This window comes from Microtus oregoni, unplaced genomic scaffold, assembly GCF_018167655.1.
Source record: "Microtus oregoni isolate MIOR12 unplaced genomic scaffold, Mior012 000046F_ref0000063, whole genome shotgun sequence".
NCBI lineage: Eukaryota > Metazoa > Chordata > Mammalia > Rodentia > Cricetidae > Microtus > Microtus oregoni.
Window position 1 is genome coordinate 901766 of NW_024543220.1, and position 17282 is coordinate 919047.

Sequence of the window (17282 nt, forward strand, 5' to 3'; positions counted from 1 at the left end):
TCCAGGGAAACATTTAATAAGAAAGTAAGGTGACTCGTAAGCATTTGTTAAAGTTACTTCCTTCGCAGGTAGGCAGAAGTAGATCGAGAGAGCAAGGCTGTCATTTCACCCAGTTCTGAGTCTTTATGACTCCATTTCAGGTAGAGCTTGGAGAACCACGGAGAAGTCAAGGGGGTGCTCGTGTATAGGAAGCTCAACTGGAAAAGAAAGCACTGGCTGCTATCTGTACCTGAGGATGCAGCACGAAGGTCCAGCTGAAGAGGACGGAGCTCTGAGCTACAGGTCAACAAGAGGTCGGTGATAACAAGAGGGCTCACCCAGGAGCAATCTGCTGGGGGGGTCGGGGGGGGGGGGAGGTTTTCCCAGCACCTCCAGCATTGCTGTCTCCCAGTACCTAAGGCGGGGCAGCAGCTTGACTCCCAAGGCTGTGGGCTAAGAGTCTGCTGGCCAGCGACAAAGCAGTGCTGGGCATCCGTTGTACTTAAATGTAGAGTTGGGTTGGAAGAGCAGTGCAGCAAAGAGATGCACACTGGGCATGTGCGAGGCACGTTCCATCCCAGGGCCAGGGCAAAGAAAAATGAGAGGGAGCACAGAGCTTGAGCAGAGATCAAATAACCAAACGGCTGGGCGTTTATTACAAAAGTTGTTCCATTCCCCTCCCTTCCTATACTTTGTGTTTTCCCTTTACGTCAGTGACTCAACAGTAACGTGACCAGAAGTCTGCAGATTAAATAACAAGTTCGTCGACACATATTTGGAACATAAAACAAGAGGTGGAAGAACAGTCCCTAACCCAATGTGAATTAGGTGTCCCTCAAAATTGCACATTTTCCTCCTAGTCTGCAACATAATTTAAAATGTATGTACAGGATGACCTTAAAGTATTGATTCTCATATAGAATTCAATCTCACCAGGCGGCGGTGGCGCACACCTTTAATCCCAGCACTCGGGAGGCAGAGGCAGGCAGATCTCTGAGTTGGAGGCCAGCCTGGTATACAAGAGCTAGCTCCAGGACAGGCTCCAAAAGCTACAGAGAAACCCCGTCTTAAAAAACAAACAAAAAAAAAAAAAAAAAAGAGAGAGAGAGAAAAGAAAAAAAAGAATTCAGTCTCAAAGAGATACACTCTACCATCTTCTAAAAAGGACAGGCCTCAGGCCCTAACAATGGACTACCATGATTCAATACACACACTTCACACCTTGCAACAAAGAGCCATTGTCTTGTCTCTAACTCGAGTCTTCTGAGGTAACTCCAGAAACCCAGGTTTTCAAGAATAAGGCTACATAGCATGACTTCTCGGAGGGCCCTAACGTTCCCAGACTCTAAGTCTGAGGTTGAAAGCCCCACACTGGAATGTCTGAGATAATTTATAGTTCATGAACGGAAGACTCCTCCTAGGAGTTAGTCGGACGTGAGTGAAGTCGGAGAAAAAGCTGACAACCATTCTGGAGAGGACGAGGACTTCCAGAGGCCACAAACACAGGCAATCATCGCTCTGTCCAAGGCGGGGCCGGAGCTTCGTCCGGCCTGAGTTCTGCTCTGACGCCTTCATGGTGATCCACTCTCTGCATCTTGCTTTCAGAGGGCCACACAGCAGTCTTCTCGTCAATACAGACTTGCCCATCTCTGCCTCCTGTTCCCTTAGCTCTGAATTAAGAGTAAAGAACAAGGGTCCAGGACCAAACAACACGGCAGGTTAATGGGATAAACCGACAAGCCCAACAGGAATGTTGGCAGCTCCTTCTCCTTTCAGTACATTCACCGATATAACTAAAAAAAAAAAATCACCAATAAATGCTGTAGTGTACAAAAATAATCCGGCCCTTACTCGACAATGTCTGGGGCGGTTGGCAGTGTTGCGTGACGCCTGACAAGCTGAGCTTCCACCGGCACCTTGACGACTCCACACACCTGAACTGGGACCCACAGGCCCTCATGAGTCCGTTCTCTCTCGGGGGCACCCATCATTCACTCAGTGTACGAGCTTGTCTTCTTTGCACAAGAGAGAATACTTCCCTCACTATTAACGGTGAGATAAACAGAATTGTACAACTTGTCTGTGAAGAGAAAAAGGTTTTAAAATGAAGAGCATCATGATTCAAACATTAGCAAGGGGTTCGAGCAAACACATTCTGACTTCACAGGAAGAAAACTGTCTTCAGTGAATTAGAGAACAACTTTGGAAAATTAGTTGTGTGTGTGTGACCGAATCTGAGTCACCAGAAGCTAGAGAAGAGCTCCGTTAACATACCTAGTTCACGTTCACCTATCCTGGCCATCCTTGGAATAGGCTAGACACAGCTGCCTGGAGCTAGTGATGGTGGCCAGTTAGGATGCCTGGTTTCAAGGAGGAGCCGCACACAGATGAGCTCAAGTTCACCAGTCATGAGCACTGTCCCATCAGCAATGACAGAATACGTCACACGCCTTTTCAACGGAAAGCATTTTAAAAGCAGGGCCTTTGGGGCCGTCTTCCCATAAAGCGCAACATCTCAGCGGAACAACTGCCCCGCAGACAGTGTTCATCAGAGCTTCACCACAAAAGTAAGACTGTTTTTTGCTTCCGAGTTCTCAAGGCCTACTTAGCAGCCCAGTCCGCAGCCCAGAGGAGCACACTGATTGATGCCTAGCCATTATGAGGAAGCCTTTGCTTCTCGGGAATTGTAACTGGCCACACTTGTTAGTTTCTGGTTGGGACAGGCAAACTGGGGGCCCTCTTTTCAGCCCAAACAAATGTTACTTTTCACTCAGGCCAAACAAATGTTACTTTTCACACTAACGTCTTTACAAGCAATCGGCAATTTTGTTGGTTTCAAGTAGTGATGAAGTCAAATGTTCTAAGTTAAATAGGAAAAATGGTTAAAGAAAAAAAAAAAGCACACGCTTACCATGAGAATGAAAAAGTAGAAAACCCACATCCATCCAAGGTTGTCCTGGATCAGAGACACCAGATACTAAAAAGAAGAAAAAGGAAAATATGATCTAACGCTGTATAAATTAACAAAGTGAGGGATGGGGACAAGGCTCTATTGGTAAGATGTTTAGCCAGCATTCACACAGCCACTTAAACACAGAACTGAACCTGGCCGTGCAAGCCTGTGATCCAGTCCTGGAAGGGGGTCCAAAAATTCAAGGTCATCCTCTACCACCAACTGCTTTGAGACCAGCCTGGGCTACTGAGACTCTTCCTTAAGAGAACGGAGGTCAGGCTTGCAGAGACAGACTGTCCAGTGCTTAAAAGCCCTAGCTGCTCTCAATCACAACCACCTGTCACTCCAGCTCAGGGAACCCACGCCCTCTTCTGACCTGTGCAGGCTGCAGACGTCACAAGGTGCAAAGCACTCAAACTCTGTGGAGGCCAGAGAGGCCAAAGAGTCAGGGACTTGTTTCTAGTTCATTCAAGGTTATTGTGCTTCTAACAAAGGCCCCACCTAGTTGTAAATCAGAGTTCTGCTCTCCCGAGATTTTCTTCCTCAACAGGTGTGGCTAGTCGCCAGACCTCCTGCTCCTGGAATAGGGAAGTAGTTGGCTACCTAAAACCAAAGTCTAAGGATCCCACTAAGTTCCAGGAAATAACTTGACATTCCACCCTGGGAGTGGTTTGCCTAGAGTGTTTGGTGTAGGGCGTGAGTCTGGGGAAAGTAGGTGAAAGTAGCCGTGACCTTCAACTTGTCTGTTAATGTTGTCTTTTCTTTTCCTTTTACCTTTTGAGGTCAGGGGTATATTAACCAGTAGGAAATTAAACACGGGCAGGAGAATTTTCAGTACTCACTGAGAAATTCCCTCCCTATACTATCGTATATGTTCCTGCGTTTTATTATTTTTGTTCGCGTCTTCATATTCTTTACTATATTTCTAAATTCCCACACCTCCACTATGGAAAGGGTATTTTTGCCAAGGCTGACCCCCGATAATACACAAAGAATATAAACGAGACAACGTAGTTTAAAAGGAGATTAGTCAGGACTACTCTGGAAAATCAGGAGCTGGGGGTTCAGTAACATCTGTCGTTACAAAGATCTTCCACATATATACTCCCATAGTGAGACAGGGTCTCACCACAACACGCTGCCAGTCTGAATGCTGGTAAGGGCTACAGGCTTGGTCCATGGTCCACCACCCTGGCTCCATTTGCATTTTATTACTGGCTCATTCTACGCAAAACCGCAGAAGCTATACTCCTAGGTTTGCTCTGCTCCCCTTGCTCCAGGAGGAAGAACAGTATCTGCTGTGCCTCCAGCTCCCTCCTCATCTCCCAGGCCCTAGAGCTGATGCTTTCAGAGCAAGCTGTCGCCCTATGCTGTTCCCCTTTTAAGTATTTCTGAGGCACACAGCCTTACTGTGTAGGCCCGAGCAGCCGGAAGCTGACCCCAGTGAGGGCAGCCACATAATCTGTTCCACAATGGAACTATTTTCTTTTTTGTTTGTTTGAGATTTTTTTTTTTATTTTTGGTTTCTTGAAAAAGGGTTTCTTTGTGTAACCTGGCTGTCCTCACCCTGTAGACCAGGCTGTCCTCGAACTCAAACAGATCCACCTGCCTCTCCTCCCAGGTGCTGAGATTAAAGGTATCATGCCACCACACCTGGCTTTTCTCTTTACTTTCAACTACTGAAAAGAAGCTAAGAGCACTTAACCCGGCTTCCCCCCACCTTCTTACTACAGGAATAACTAACATAAAATTTGCCATTTTATATTTTTTTAAAGCGTGTGTGTATGTATGTGTGCATATATGTGCAGGTGCGTGAGCTTATGCCCAAGGGTAAAAGCTGAAAAAGGCATTGGGTGTCCTCCCTCACACTGTCTATTCCTCTGAGGTTTCCCTGGCTGTAGGGATCATGTTTTCTCAGCTGGGCTGGAAGCCACCAAGTCCCAGCAATCCTCCTGTTGATGGCTCTCTCTCAAAGTTGGGATTACCTCAAGGCTGGGATCCTAATGGGTCCTCTTGACTGTACAGCAGGTATCCTTCACCCTGGGCCATCTCTCCAGTCCCCAGTGGTAACCATTTTTAAACACAGAGGTCAGCAGCATCAATCACAGTACCGATGATGTGCAACCACAACAGCATTTACTTCCCAAATCTTCACCTAGAACAAGAGCTTTGTAAACCACAGCACCCACACCCGGCCACTGGCAGGTTCTAGTTTGTTGTTTTCTTCTCCCCAAAGCCACTCTATAGCCTAGGCTGGTCTTGATAGCACTATATAGTCTAGGACAGCCTTGAATTTGTAGCAATCCTCTTGTCTGTTTTCCAAGTGCTGAGATTGCATGCATGGACCACCATACCTGCCTTAATAACTTCTGTTTACTTTCTGAAGCTGTGAATTTACCTACTGTAGATATTTCATGGAAATAATTTGGTTTTTTTTTCCTGTATGATTAGTCACTCAGCAAATTTTCAAGGTTCAATCATATAGTAACACACATCAGCATTTCATTCTTTTTCACGGATGAACAGAATTACACTGAATGTACATACCACATTATTTTTGTTTTTGGAGACAGTATTTGTAGCTTTGGTGACTGTCCTGGAACTAGCTCTTGTAGACCAGGCTGGTCCTATTTCCTGCTTCTTAATTACAGCCATCTTCACTAGGAATGAAGCAAGGCCTCAGTGTGGTTCTGGTTTGTATTTCCCTACTAAGGCTATTGAGACTCTGCCTGTGTGTTATAGTCGCCATTTTTATGGATTTTTCATCAAAATTGGCTCCTAGGTTTTCTTCTAAGAATTTCAAAATTTTAGCTTTTAGAGTAAGATCTTTGATCCACTTTGAATTCACTGTTGCAGAGTATAAAACAAGATTCAATTACACCCCTTTCACGTGGATATCTAGTTTGTCCCATACCACTGCTGAAGAACCCACTTTCCCTTGCTGAACATCTTGACACTAGTGTTGAAAATCACCTGACCACACAGATGATGTAACCCACACTAACCACAGTATTACTGAACTATGTGCTGGGAAAAGCTAAAGCAGGGTGATTGAGCGACATAGCCTAGGTCCTGATAAAGAGAAAAGGCTCAAGTCCAGCTGGGTGCAGTGGTGCACCTGGAAGCAGCCCCCGAGCAAATGGGGCAGGAAGACTGAGTTCTGGCCAGCCTGGAGAGCAAACTCGCCAACCCACAAAGGTACAAGTCCCACCCCATCAGAGCTTCCAAACAGTAACTGTAACTAACCTCAAAAAAAAAAAAAAAAGATTTATTTTTCTTTCAATTGTTAAAAAAAAAACATACTCATTGCATGTCTGCATGCGCATGAACACGCACCACTGCACATGTGGTCAGGACTGGGGGACAACACTCCAGTGCATGGCTACTGTCGCATCCCATCTATGCATGTATCTGCTGCTGGACATTTGTGCTGTCTCTACATTCGGTGCCTAAAATGTTTAACTTTCAGTGTACACATTTATTCTCATTTCTCCTTAGTAGACAGTGCAGCTGGGTCATACCCCCAAATGTGTGTCCAGAATGCACTAAGGAAGCTGGTGAAATAGCCTAGTGGGTAAGGACACTTGCACCCTGAGTTTTCCCTCCAGAACCCAATCCCAGAAGCAAGGAATCAACTTCCTGTCCTCCGACCTCCACATGTGTGACACAGCACAGGCATGCATACACACATACACACATAAACAACATACTAAGTTTTAGAAATACAAAGGTGGATGAAACAGTTCACTTTTAATTTTAGTTTTATAGAGACAGGATGCTGCCATGCCTTGATGACCTGGTTGTCACTACACAGCCCAGGTTGACATTAAAGCAATCCCGCTGCTTCTGAGGCTGGGATCACAGGTGTGCACCATCGTGCTCAGCTTGGAACAAGCTGGTTTTCAAGGAATGCAGACTCTGGTACAGAGAGAGCACAGACACCCAGGCTGGCAGTTGAACATCATGGATAATGAGTGTTCTCCTGGAGGTATGAGCCAGCTGCTATGGAAACCAGAACAGAAAAATAACAAATCCTTGAAAAGTCAGGGGAAGGTAGAGGCAACACCATCACTTGGCGCAGCCCAGGGAATAGCTGAGGGCCAGGCTGTGGAGTTTTAGCTTTCAGAGTTGGTGAGGCAATGGCAAGTCATTCAACAATCCCCAAGAGGCCAGGCATGGTGGCCCACACCTTTAACACTGGCACTCGGAGGCAGAGGCAGGTGGATCTCTGTGAGTTCGAGACCAGCCTGGTCTACAAGAGCTAGTCCAGGACAGGCTCCAAAAACCACAGAGAAACCCTGTCTCGAAAAACCAAAAAAATAAAAAAAAAATAAAAAAAAAATAATAAAAAAAAAAGAAGCAGAGACAGGTGGATCTCCATGAGTTTGAGGCCAGCCTGATCAATCTACAGAGTGAGTTCCAGGACAGGCTCTAAAGCTACAGAGAAACCTTCTCTCAAAAAAAAAAAAAAAAATGAATGAAAGAATGAATAAAATACAATACTCAATGTGATGGGACCAGAAAGATGCCTCAGAGGGTAAAGACCCTTGTCACCTGAGTTCAAGCTCCATAACCCACACATATGCCACACAGCATGCACACACCTGCTATGGGGTAACATTCTTTTTTTAAAAAAAAAAATATTTATTTATTTATTATGTATACAATATTCTGTCTGTGTGTGTCCGCAGGCCAGAAGAGGGCACTAAATCTCATTACAGATGGTTGTGAGCCACCATGTGGTTGCTGGGAATTGAACTCATGACCTTTGGAAGAGCAGGCAATGCTCTTAACCACTGAGCCATCTCTCCAGCCCCCTATGGGGTAACATTCTTATACACTGTAAAGATTTGTCACTCATATTGGTTTAATAAAACACTGGTTGGCCAGGCAGGAAGTATAGGTGAGGCAGCCAGACTAGAAGAATTCTTGGAAGAGGAAAGGCAGAGATGCAGTCGTCATCCAGAAGCAGAGGAAACAAGATGAGAATGCCTTCCTGAGAAAAGGTACCAAGCCATATGGCTAAACATAGACAAGAACTATGGATTAAGTTGTAAGAGGTAGTCAGTAATAAGCCTGAGCAATAGGCCAAACAGTTTATAATTAATATAGGCCTCTGTGTGCTTATTTGGGACTAAATGGCTGCAGAATTGAGCAGGACAGAAACTTCCATCTACACGCCTCCACATACAGACTTACAAACATGTAAATATGTAGGTGTATAAAATAAAATGCTTATTCACTGTCCCTTCAGACATGAAGCCTTCTGAATGGGTGACAGTGGCCCTGTTTGATTTCTATCACAGAGCATGAAGAAGTATTTCTCCTGCCCTTGTTAATTTTTCCCCCTGATCATACACTCAAATATCCTAAGTGTGTCAACCGTTTACTGTGCAGTGCTTTGGAAGCAGCGTGTCTCCTGTGTGCCAGGAAAGGCTACAGGGGAACCAAACCATGATGCTGCCCTCAGGGAGCCTGCATTACTGCAGCGAGCAGATACTGATATACATCCACTCCATGGCTGTGTACCATCAGGATAGTCCACTGTTCCTCACTGCATCAGCTAGCAGCAATTCACCCACTAGTCAGGCAAACCAGCAAACTTCAAGTCGCTATGACTACTACAGTAGGACCGTCTTAGCCTCTCGGCATCCACAGGGGAATCCACGGATCAACAGGTTCCATCTCAGCAGGTCCACAGACTTCCAGTGTTCTGCATCCCAGATGATTACAGGATAGGGATACCTAAGTCACCCTCTGGGACCAGTCACAGATGTCTGGGCATGGAGAACACAGACTACACTCAGAGGTGGCCGTGACGCAATCTATGGTCATATGAGATGCCTCCCATATCAGGTCCCACCTCTCAGAGGCTGAAAGCCTAGGGCTTGCTGTACAGCGGCTCGCAGCACAAGAGCGCCACCTACCGTGGGAGCCGGCAAGCACACGCTGTTCTCACCTGGCCCACAGCAGCACCAATGCTCCCAGTTCCGTCGACGATTCCCGTGACGGTCGCCAGAGCCTCGCTGCTCCCTTGGATCAGTTCCTGGCGACCCAGGTCTGCAGAAATAGCCGAGCTAATCATATTGGACGGTCCGCCAATAAAAAACCCTGAAGCCATAACGAGAACAGATTTGGGTTAAAATACGATCCATAATTCTAGTCAGATAAGACAAAACATCAAAATGTTGGGGAGAAACAGAAAATAAAGGAAATGCTCCCAGACAGTATTCTCACACTAACTGATGTCTACTCTTCTAAAATCCCTTCCCGAAGGGTGTGACACACTAGTGTCTGTACAGCATCCACGGGTAAGAACAAAGTAGCGGAACACACACCCAAGGCAACACCACACTGGCAAGAGAGGGACAAACAGTGCTGTTCCAGAGGTTCAGGGACCCTAACTGCCACTGCGCTCAGAAAGCCAACCCACGGGGGCTGGAGAGATGGCTCAGCGGTTAAGAGCATTGCCTGCTCTTCCAAAGGTCCTGAGTTCAATTCCCAGCAACCACATGGTGGCTCACAACCATCTGAAATGAGATCTGATGCCTTCTTCTGGCCTGCAGGCAGACACACAAACAGAATATTGTATACATAATAAATAAATATAAAAAAAAGAAAGAAAGCCAACCCACGTGCGGGTGTGGCGTGGAGCTTGTAAACTGGGTCATCTTACTGGAATCAGTCACACATCATGCTGAATTAAAAAGTAACATATATATATATATAACATATGTTTTATATATATATATATATATATAACATATATATAACACATATATAACACATGTTCCTTAATTGTACCCAGAATTTTACCTAGCGCTCAGGGAAATACCAACCCAGTTCAGCACCAGAGAAAAAGCTAGCTGTCCTGGACTTCCAATGTGCTACCTTCCTAAGTCACTTTCTGAAGTCAAATCCAGGCCTGGGGCGGCAATCTAAATGTTTAGGACCCCTCCACGGGGACAGTTTCTATCACAGGGGTTGAGGGGGTCAGTCACAAGCAGAGGGGAGAAGCTAGCAAAGGAGGCATCAATCTCCCTCTCACTTGCGTGCTATAGAGCAGAGGTTTTAGTATAAGTCCCTCTGTGGGAGACAGCGCTCTCTGACCCCGAGAGGAGCAGTGAGCAGAGTGTCGGCCGTACCTGTGATGGTCATCAGAAGTGCATTGATGGACTTATTGTTTGGAGAGCCTGTGAGAGAAGAGACACACGGCACGGTGACTTGTGCAGGCACAGCAGCGGCATGTGCCTCCTTCAGTGCACAGCGGCTGCATCCCTGACACCTTGCAATCCCTCTGGAGACAACAAAGACAGCCGACTCTCACCACCCCTTCCAGCTTTTGTCCTGTCTGCCTCTGGCTACTGCTCAAGCTAATGAGATGTCTAAAAGCCAGAGAAGACTCTACCGTCTTTAGAACACGCACGCGCGTGTGCACACACACCACACACACACACACACACACACACACACACACACACACACACGGCCTACTAATTACCATCTTCCCTGCTTTTGAAACCTTGCCCCCTTTTATGGTTTTATTGGCTCTAAATGCTGTCCCTCTGGAGCCGCCCGCAAACAAAGCAATACACTCCCAAGCAAGCTTTTAAACAGACCCACAAAGCAGGAGAGATGCCAGTTTCCTTCCCACACAAATAAAACCATGTGATGACAGTTCCCAGGCACAGCTCTCCCCATGGCTGACCACTGACTCTGAGCAAGTGAATCAAGGCCACTGCAAAGGGATACTCACGACTATACCCAACAAGGGAGCCCACCGCCAGGAACAGGCTGAGGGCTAGCACAGGCGCTCTCTTCTGCAGCACGTCGGAGATGAAGCCTTGCAGAGTCCCACCTTCAGGCACAAAGAGCACACATGGGTGGAGAGCAGCGGCTGGGCACGGCTCTCTGAGGCACGCTCCTCTCTCAAGTGTCCCCTCCCCGCAGTGATGGCCCATGGACAGGACACCACAAATCAAGCATCAAAGTAAGAAAAAAGAAACCCTTCAGAACCATTATTATCCATATATACTATTTTCCCCACCAAATAATAAGTGAGCGATCCCCGGATTTTCTTCACTCTAACTTAAAGCATGATGAACTAACCAAGTAAACCTTACTGCCAGCACCCAGGAGGCTGGAGCAGGAAGACCATAAACCAGAAAGCAGCTCGGGCTGCCTGGTGTGGGCTTGGCCTCAACAACACCAAGTTTAAGGAAGACGCCTCACAAGCTGTCAACAGAACCTCTGAGCTGCAGCTTTCCTTCTACACTGAGGTACCTTTAATTTTGGAGGACACAGAATATGGCAGGTCTCGGGCTATCTATATCACCTTTGGCTCTGGACCTAAGGCTACCAGTGGCCGAATTCAGATATGAGGCCAGTGTGCCACCTAAGGGCCTACTGTGCCATTCATGCGCTCAGGGTAGCTTGGTCTTACTGTATCTCTGTATGTAAACATCACGGAGACAGAGATGTTAAGGTAGGGCCCCAGTGTGCAATCGTTGGCCTTATTTAACAGTTTATTATTTCCTTTTTGCATTTCTGCCTACACCACAAAGACACTTGTAAAATCTGTTGCGGAACTAGGGTTATTTATTTGCTAGCATGTACAAAGTCCAGGGTTCAATCCCCAGCCTGGAAAATAAAACAAATCCTCCATATACAGCAAGGCAATTGCGAACACAGACATACACAAGAAAGGAAAGGAAAATCCCTGCTCTTCCTCCCTCTGATATCTGACAATCTACCCTGAAAGGTGCTGTGTTTGCTTCCTTGGCCAGAGACAGGGGGACAGTGGGAGGAAGCCGAAGCCAACATATTCCCACTTCACCTTGAAGCTCTCACAAAAATCAGCTTCAAAGCCAAGCCACCCCTGAAAGCGTACAAAGGGGCTGCATTTAAAGGGATTCCCGAGCGGTCCCAAGACAAAAGGACTGATCCATCAACCAAAGACTAAGAAAAGACAGCCTATGAATCACAGCCGTCTCGGGCTGCTTCTCCTCTCTATGGACTTTTTGTTCTCACACAAGTCTGCATGTTTACTGGTCGGGTGGGTTGGGAGAGACGGCTGTGGAGCAAGCAGTAAAACTTCAAATGAAGCAAGGTTCCTGCCTGTGCGGAAGGAGATGCCCATGTGCGTACCTACAATGCCTCCGACGTCGTACCAAATGGACAGCTTGTCAGCTTCGGCTTCCTTCCACCCAAAGTTGTTGCTCAGATAAAAGGGCAGCCAGAAGAAGAAGGAGTAATTCACCAGTTTCAGGCAGGCATAGGCCAGTGAGTACTGCAAGGAAAACACAGCTATCAATGAGCAGCAAACGGCACAGCGTGACTTCCCTGGCTTTACCTGGCAGCCCGTTCTCTTTTCTTGACTCTCATTGGCTTCTAAAAAAAAAAAAAACCAACAACAAAAAACGCACACAGCTTTTTCTTAGCTATCTCCAGTGTCTTCTCCTATCGTTCCTCTGGTAAAGGCAAGCCAGCGTTTGCAACCCAGAGAGCAGTACACACTGTACCCATGTTTCTTTATTCAGACAAAAGGTCCATGGTATCCGCGCTGCCAACCCGCATCAGCCACGGACGGATCAGCCTAGCTAAGATCTCAGCTCACACTGCAGGCAGCCAGACTTCCTTGGTTCTCTTCCTACACAGTTAATGCTGGCCACTACGGAGAGCAAAGCAGCCCAGTCACACTCAGAAAGAGAGCCACCTGAGGACCATTTTCATATTAGAGCTCCCCAAAAGCCCTACATCCCACAAAGGAAAGCATCTTTGGTGGGCCAGAGAGGAAGGGATGTGGTCTTGACTGGCCTCCTGGCTCTCTTTTGAAGGAGAGCACCTTAAATGGGTGATGGCTGAGACTCCTGCGTCCAACACATTATTACCAGGAAACCCTGACTATTAGCATCAAAGGGAAGGCGGAGGCAGAGGGCTGACTTCAAAGGGTGTCTGGCTAGTACACTCCTGCCCCTGAGCGCCAGCCAGCTATTCCCCAGGTGCCACTTGTTCTAAAAGAGCTTCTAGCAGGGCAGCAGCCACCCGTAGAGAGCCAAATCCCAAGCAGCAGAGCTCCCACAGGCTGCTACAAAGACAAAGGCCCGGGTTAACCAGACTTCCTTTCCACCCCGCCCGAGCTGGAGAACAATGGCTTAGGAAGTACAAAGGAACCAGCAAAGGAGCTTCTTGTTTTGTCACAGCAAACCCAAGTTCTGTCTCAACCCAAGCAAACACCATCAAAATGTTTTAATAACTGAAAGACAGGATCTTCCTAAGGACAGGCCACAAGAACCGGAGTCTTCCTAACGCTAGCCACTGTCCCTGGAGTCAAGCATTTCAGGGTGTTAGGGTATTACACTTATATCTGACTGACACTTGACTACCTGCTGGAAGAGTTTTTTTGTTTTGTTTTGTTTTGTTTTGTTTTTAGTAGAGAGCCACGAGGCAGAAGAGAGCCGAGAGGAAGGCAGAGGCAGAGGATGGCCTACAGACAGACTCAAGTGGGGGAGGGGACAATGCCTAAGCATCCTGAAAGCAAGGTGACAAAAACAGGTGCTTTGTCAACTGACCCAGGCAAGATGGGTGTCATCACCCCCCACAGGAAGGGGAACTGAGTGACTTAACCAGGTCTCACAGGAAGTTAGCGGGCAAGATGGAAATACAACCTAGGCCTCTTAACTTGTACTCCAAGGGTAGGGCACCCAAAACATCAAGACAGACAGACTGCAGCAGAAGGGGTCTAGCTCACACAGAGGTTTTCCTGCAAAGGTTGTGGAAACACTGGAATGTGTTACCAGGAAATACTGAGTATTCTGCCCTGGACAGGGCAACAGCCTGCTCCCTGGAATGTCCAGAAGTCACAAACAAGGCAGAGAGTGAACCATTCAGAACCCCTCTAGGTCCGTGTAGATGCCACAGGCTCAAAACACATATTTAAAACCTTGTTATTTTTGCCTCAGTAGTTTACAAGCTAGGTCAGGGCAGCGATTTGTGGGCTACATCTGGCCATGTCTGTCTGCAGCTTCTATGTGCTACAGAGCCGAGTGACCACACTAAGATTTCTCAGTTCCCCCAAGCTGCAAATATTTAGTCTCTGGGTTTTCAAGGCTATCGGGGAAGCTAAGGGATGCAACACGATCATCTCAAAACAAAACATATCAGCCCGACCCCTGGCCAGGGAGAAGCCAGGAGAGCCCGTACCGGTATGACTCCAGGAAGGCAGCAAGCCTGGTGAAAGCTTATCGCCGTCACTTGGGTGACAGCCCCATCCTCTTGGATTGAATAATTGGGCTCGTACTCGTCTTCATTTTCAGCACCGTTAATGAGAGGCCTGTGTGAATCTTCTTCAGGGTTTTCTTCCGCTTCAATGCTTGGAAGACCTAGGACAGCAAAAACAGCGGCCATTTACAGAGCACCACCATGTGCCTGCCCACATGTGAGGCTTTGCACTCATCACCACTTGGGGGCTGAGGCTGTTCTTATTTTCCTCATGTTGAAGACCTAACTAGGGTTCAGACACCAAGGAAATTAAAACCAATAAAGGCTCCAGAGTCTGTTGGCTCAAAGATCAGAAGAGCTGCACACCCCTGTTCCTATGGCTTCACTTGTACACACTCCATATTTAACCATAAAAAAATATCAAACTGGCTGGGCAGTGGTGGCGCATGCCTTTAATACCAGCACTCGAGAGGTAGAGGCAGGCGGATCTCTGTTAGTTCGAGACCAGCCTGGTCTACAGAGCTAGTTCCAGGACAGTTAGGGCAGTTACACAGAGAAACCCTGTCTCAAAAAACAAAAAACATCAAACTGAATCATCTTTCTAAAGGAAAAGAATCTAGTCTCAAGATGTGACATTCTTAGCCAGTATCTCAATTACACAAACCGTCTACAAATGTTCGGACCTTCCTGCACTCAAATGTGAGCCTCACTCCCCTCAAACACATGCAGTGGTAACAGACTGGCTGTAACTGGACAGGATGCACAGGGCAAAACTGCTCCTAAGTGCCCTGAGAGGAGTGTGCAGCTTTCCTCCGAGAATCCCAGTTCCTGTCCTTGGACCTCCTTGGCTTACAACAGTAAGGTATTTTGAATGACAGAGATGGCTTCTCCTCACCAATTTCTTCTGGTGACACTAGTAGCCCAAAGAAGATGACAATCCCGCCAGCAAACTGCACAGACGCGGTCACCAGAAAGGCGTACTGGAGGAGAGGAAAGACAGCTGAGGTGAATCTTACTCAGAGGTGGTCATCATAGCTGTGTTCATTACAGACACACGAGGGGAGGTTGGGAGGACTTCAAGACCCAGGGCTTCCTGGCTAGGCACTGCGTCAAGTGTCCTGACCTGTGAGTCCCCACTGCATTTTCCCAAGGACATGGAGAGGCTGACAGAGGATCATCAGGGTCCCCTGGATACCAAGTGGCACTATTACGATTGAAAAGTCAGGATTAGCCCCCGAAAATCTCATTTTTTTTTTTGTCATTCAAACTCCTACAGAGACACAGTATCTGCCCTTGAAGACATGTCACCCAGCTGAGGGGATTAAGCAATACCCTACAGTCTGAACAGGTAGCATGCAGCTAAATAAATGAGACCTAGCCCTAGCAGAAACCTACAGGATTCAAAAGGAAGAAGAGCTGAAAGGAGGCTGATGCAGCTCGATGACGTTGAAGGGCATGGTGGGAAATTATCCTCCTGGGCACAGCAGCAGAGGCGCTGGCAGCCTGGGGATGGGATGGGCGCTCCCCGCGTGCCTTAGGGGAGGGCTTCTGTCTGGGACCACGGGAAGAAAACTGCCACGGGAGGTGGAGGGGAACCTGAAAGACTCAGTGGCCAGGCTGTATGAGCTGCCTTATCGATACAGACAATGAGGCAGAATTTTTAAACAAGAAACGCCAAAATCAAAGCCACGTTTCCAGAAGCCAGATTCAGGAGCAGCACAGGGTGAGTGAAATTCACACTTGAACAATCGGTACAAGCCACGTGTGAGCGATGGGAAAACGTCCACGGAAAAAAGGTGACTGTGATAGGTGATGGGCTTCTACCTGGACCAGAACAGCTCTCTCTCAGAGAGCAACTTCCTTTTAATCACTTAGGTTTCTAACCGGGCAATCCATTCAAGAAAATAAGCACTAAGAGGTGGAGTAAATCCTTTCTGCCCGATCCCTTCCCAACCCATCCAGCTCTCAATTATCCAAACATATAAGCACTGCTGCGTAATTTTTGTTCTACAGGGACCACTGGGAAACATACAAGCTAATTCAAGCAATCCAGCCTGCCTTTCTCCAAACTGGCATCTCAGGGCACACTGCCTGGCCTGCTTGTTGTCTGAGATCTTCCCAGTGTCTGGATCTCCTTCAGTTCAGAGCTCCTGGTCTGGAGTCGCAGCTACACCGCATCCTCCAACAGGTTCGCCGGAGCTTAACTACCTCTCTATCGGCTGGCTTTTAACATCAGTCTTTGCTATTACAAACTGTGCTGAGATAACTGCAGATAACACTGACTGTACGCGAGTAAGCACATTCGCTGGTGCCGCTACTTCCCGGAGGTGGAACAGCTTGGTCAGAGCAGCTGTAATCTGACAGACATTGCCAACAACTGCCATGTCCATTGCTTCACAACCTCAAGAGCACCACAGGTCACCGGCCTGCATTTTACCAGGCTAGTAAACACACAGTATAGTCTTTCTGTTGTTCCCTTATTCTTTTACTTGTTTTTTAATAAAAATTAACTGGTTAAAAAAAACCTCAAAATGTACTTTTATGACTTTCAGACAATCTACATCCTTCTTATTCCTCATTCACACGTACACACTTTGCAGGCAGAGCACGGACTGCCCAGCTCTCCACACACCCAGCACTGTAACAGCCAGCACACTCAGCCTCTTGCTCTGTGGCTATAGGGACCATTTTCCAGGGGTTTTACCTCGAGCATCACTCTGGCTCCTAGGCCTATCTGGGATGGATGTCTAGGGCTTCTTGACCATGATTCCTCAGGAACTCAAAGCAGTTAAAACAGTCCAAACAGCTGGCAGCATCTGATGACAATGCTCCCAAAGGAGCATCTGACTCAGAGGTCAGAGAACGGGATCTGTCTTTACTCCTCTTTCTACAAGCACAGGCTTACTTTGATTTGAGCCAACTGGGGATTCACTACTCCACCCCACTCAGACTCTGCCAAATGTTCAGCAGACTGAACATGCCCACCCAAAAGACTACCTCCCATCTGGATGGACTTTGTTGGCTATGTACCCTGGAGACAGAAGGTCCCCTCAGAGGCCCCTCCACACCCATGATGGACCCCTGAGCGTTAGTGTTCACCACACAACCCAAGGCCCCTGCAAACCAAGTC

At 47.3% G+C, this 17282-nt stretch overlaps 1 protein-coding gene across 2 annotated transcripts in view; it reads right to left on the reverse strand.

The window, feature by feature from the left end:
• Window positions 1-443: 443 nt before the first annotated feature.
• Window positions 444-17282, reverse strand: part of LOC121435571 (sugar phosphate exchanger 3) — a 30571-nt gene continuing 13732 nt past the window's right edge. Inside the window, exons 7-15 of one of the 2 annotated variants that reach the window (XR_005972586.1) lie at window positions 15048-15132; window positions 14135-14313; window positions 12080-12221; window positions 10689-10790; window positions 10078-10125; window positions 8892-9043; window positions 2891-2956; window positions 1914-2059; window positions 444-1772 (exon numbers count right to left, since the gene is read on the reverse strand). Coding sequence is in view for 1 of the 2 variants with exons in the window: in XM_041635019.1 (XP_041490953.1) it covers window positions 1967-2059; window positions 2891-2956; window positions 8892-9043; window positions 10078-10125; window positions 10689-10790; window positions 12080-12221; window positions 14135-14313; window positions 15048-15132 (867 nt within the window). In the remaining variant the exon portion in view is untranslated. Of the gene's footprint in view, window positions 2060-2890; window positions 2957-8891; window positions 9044-10077; window positions 10126-10688; window positions 10791-12079; window positions 12222-14134; window positions 14314-15047; window positions 15133-17282 lie in introns of both variants that reach the window. The other variant, XM_041635019.1, reaches the window with a different exon arrangement.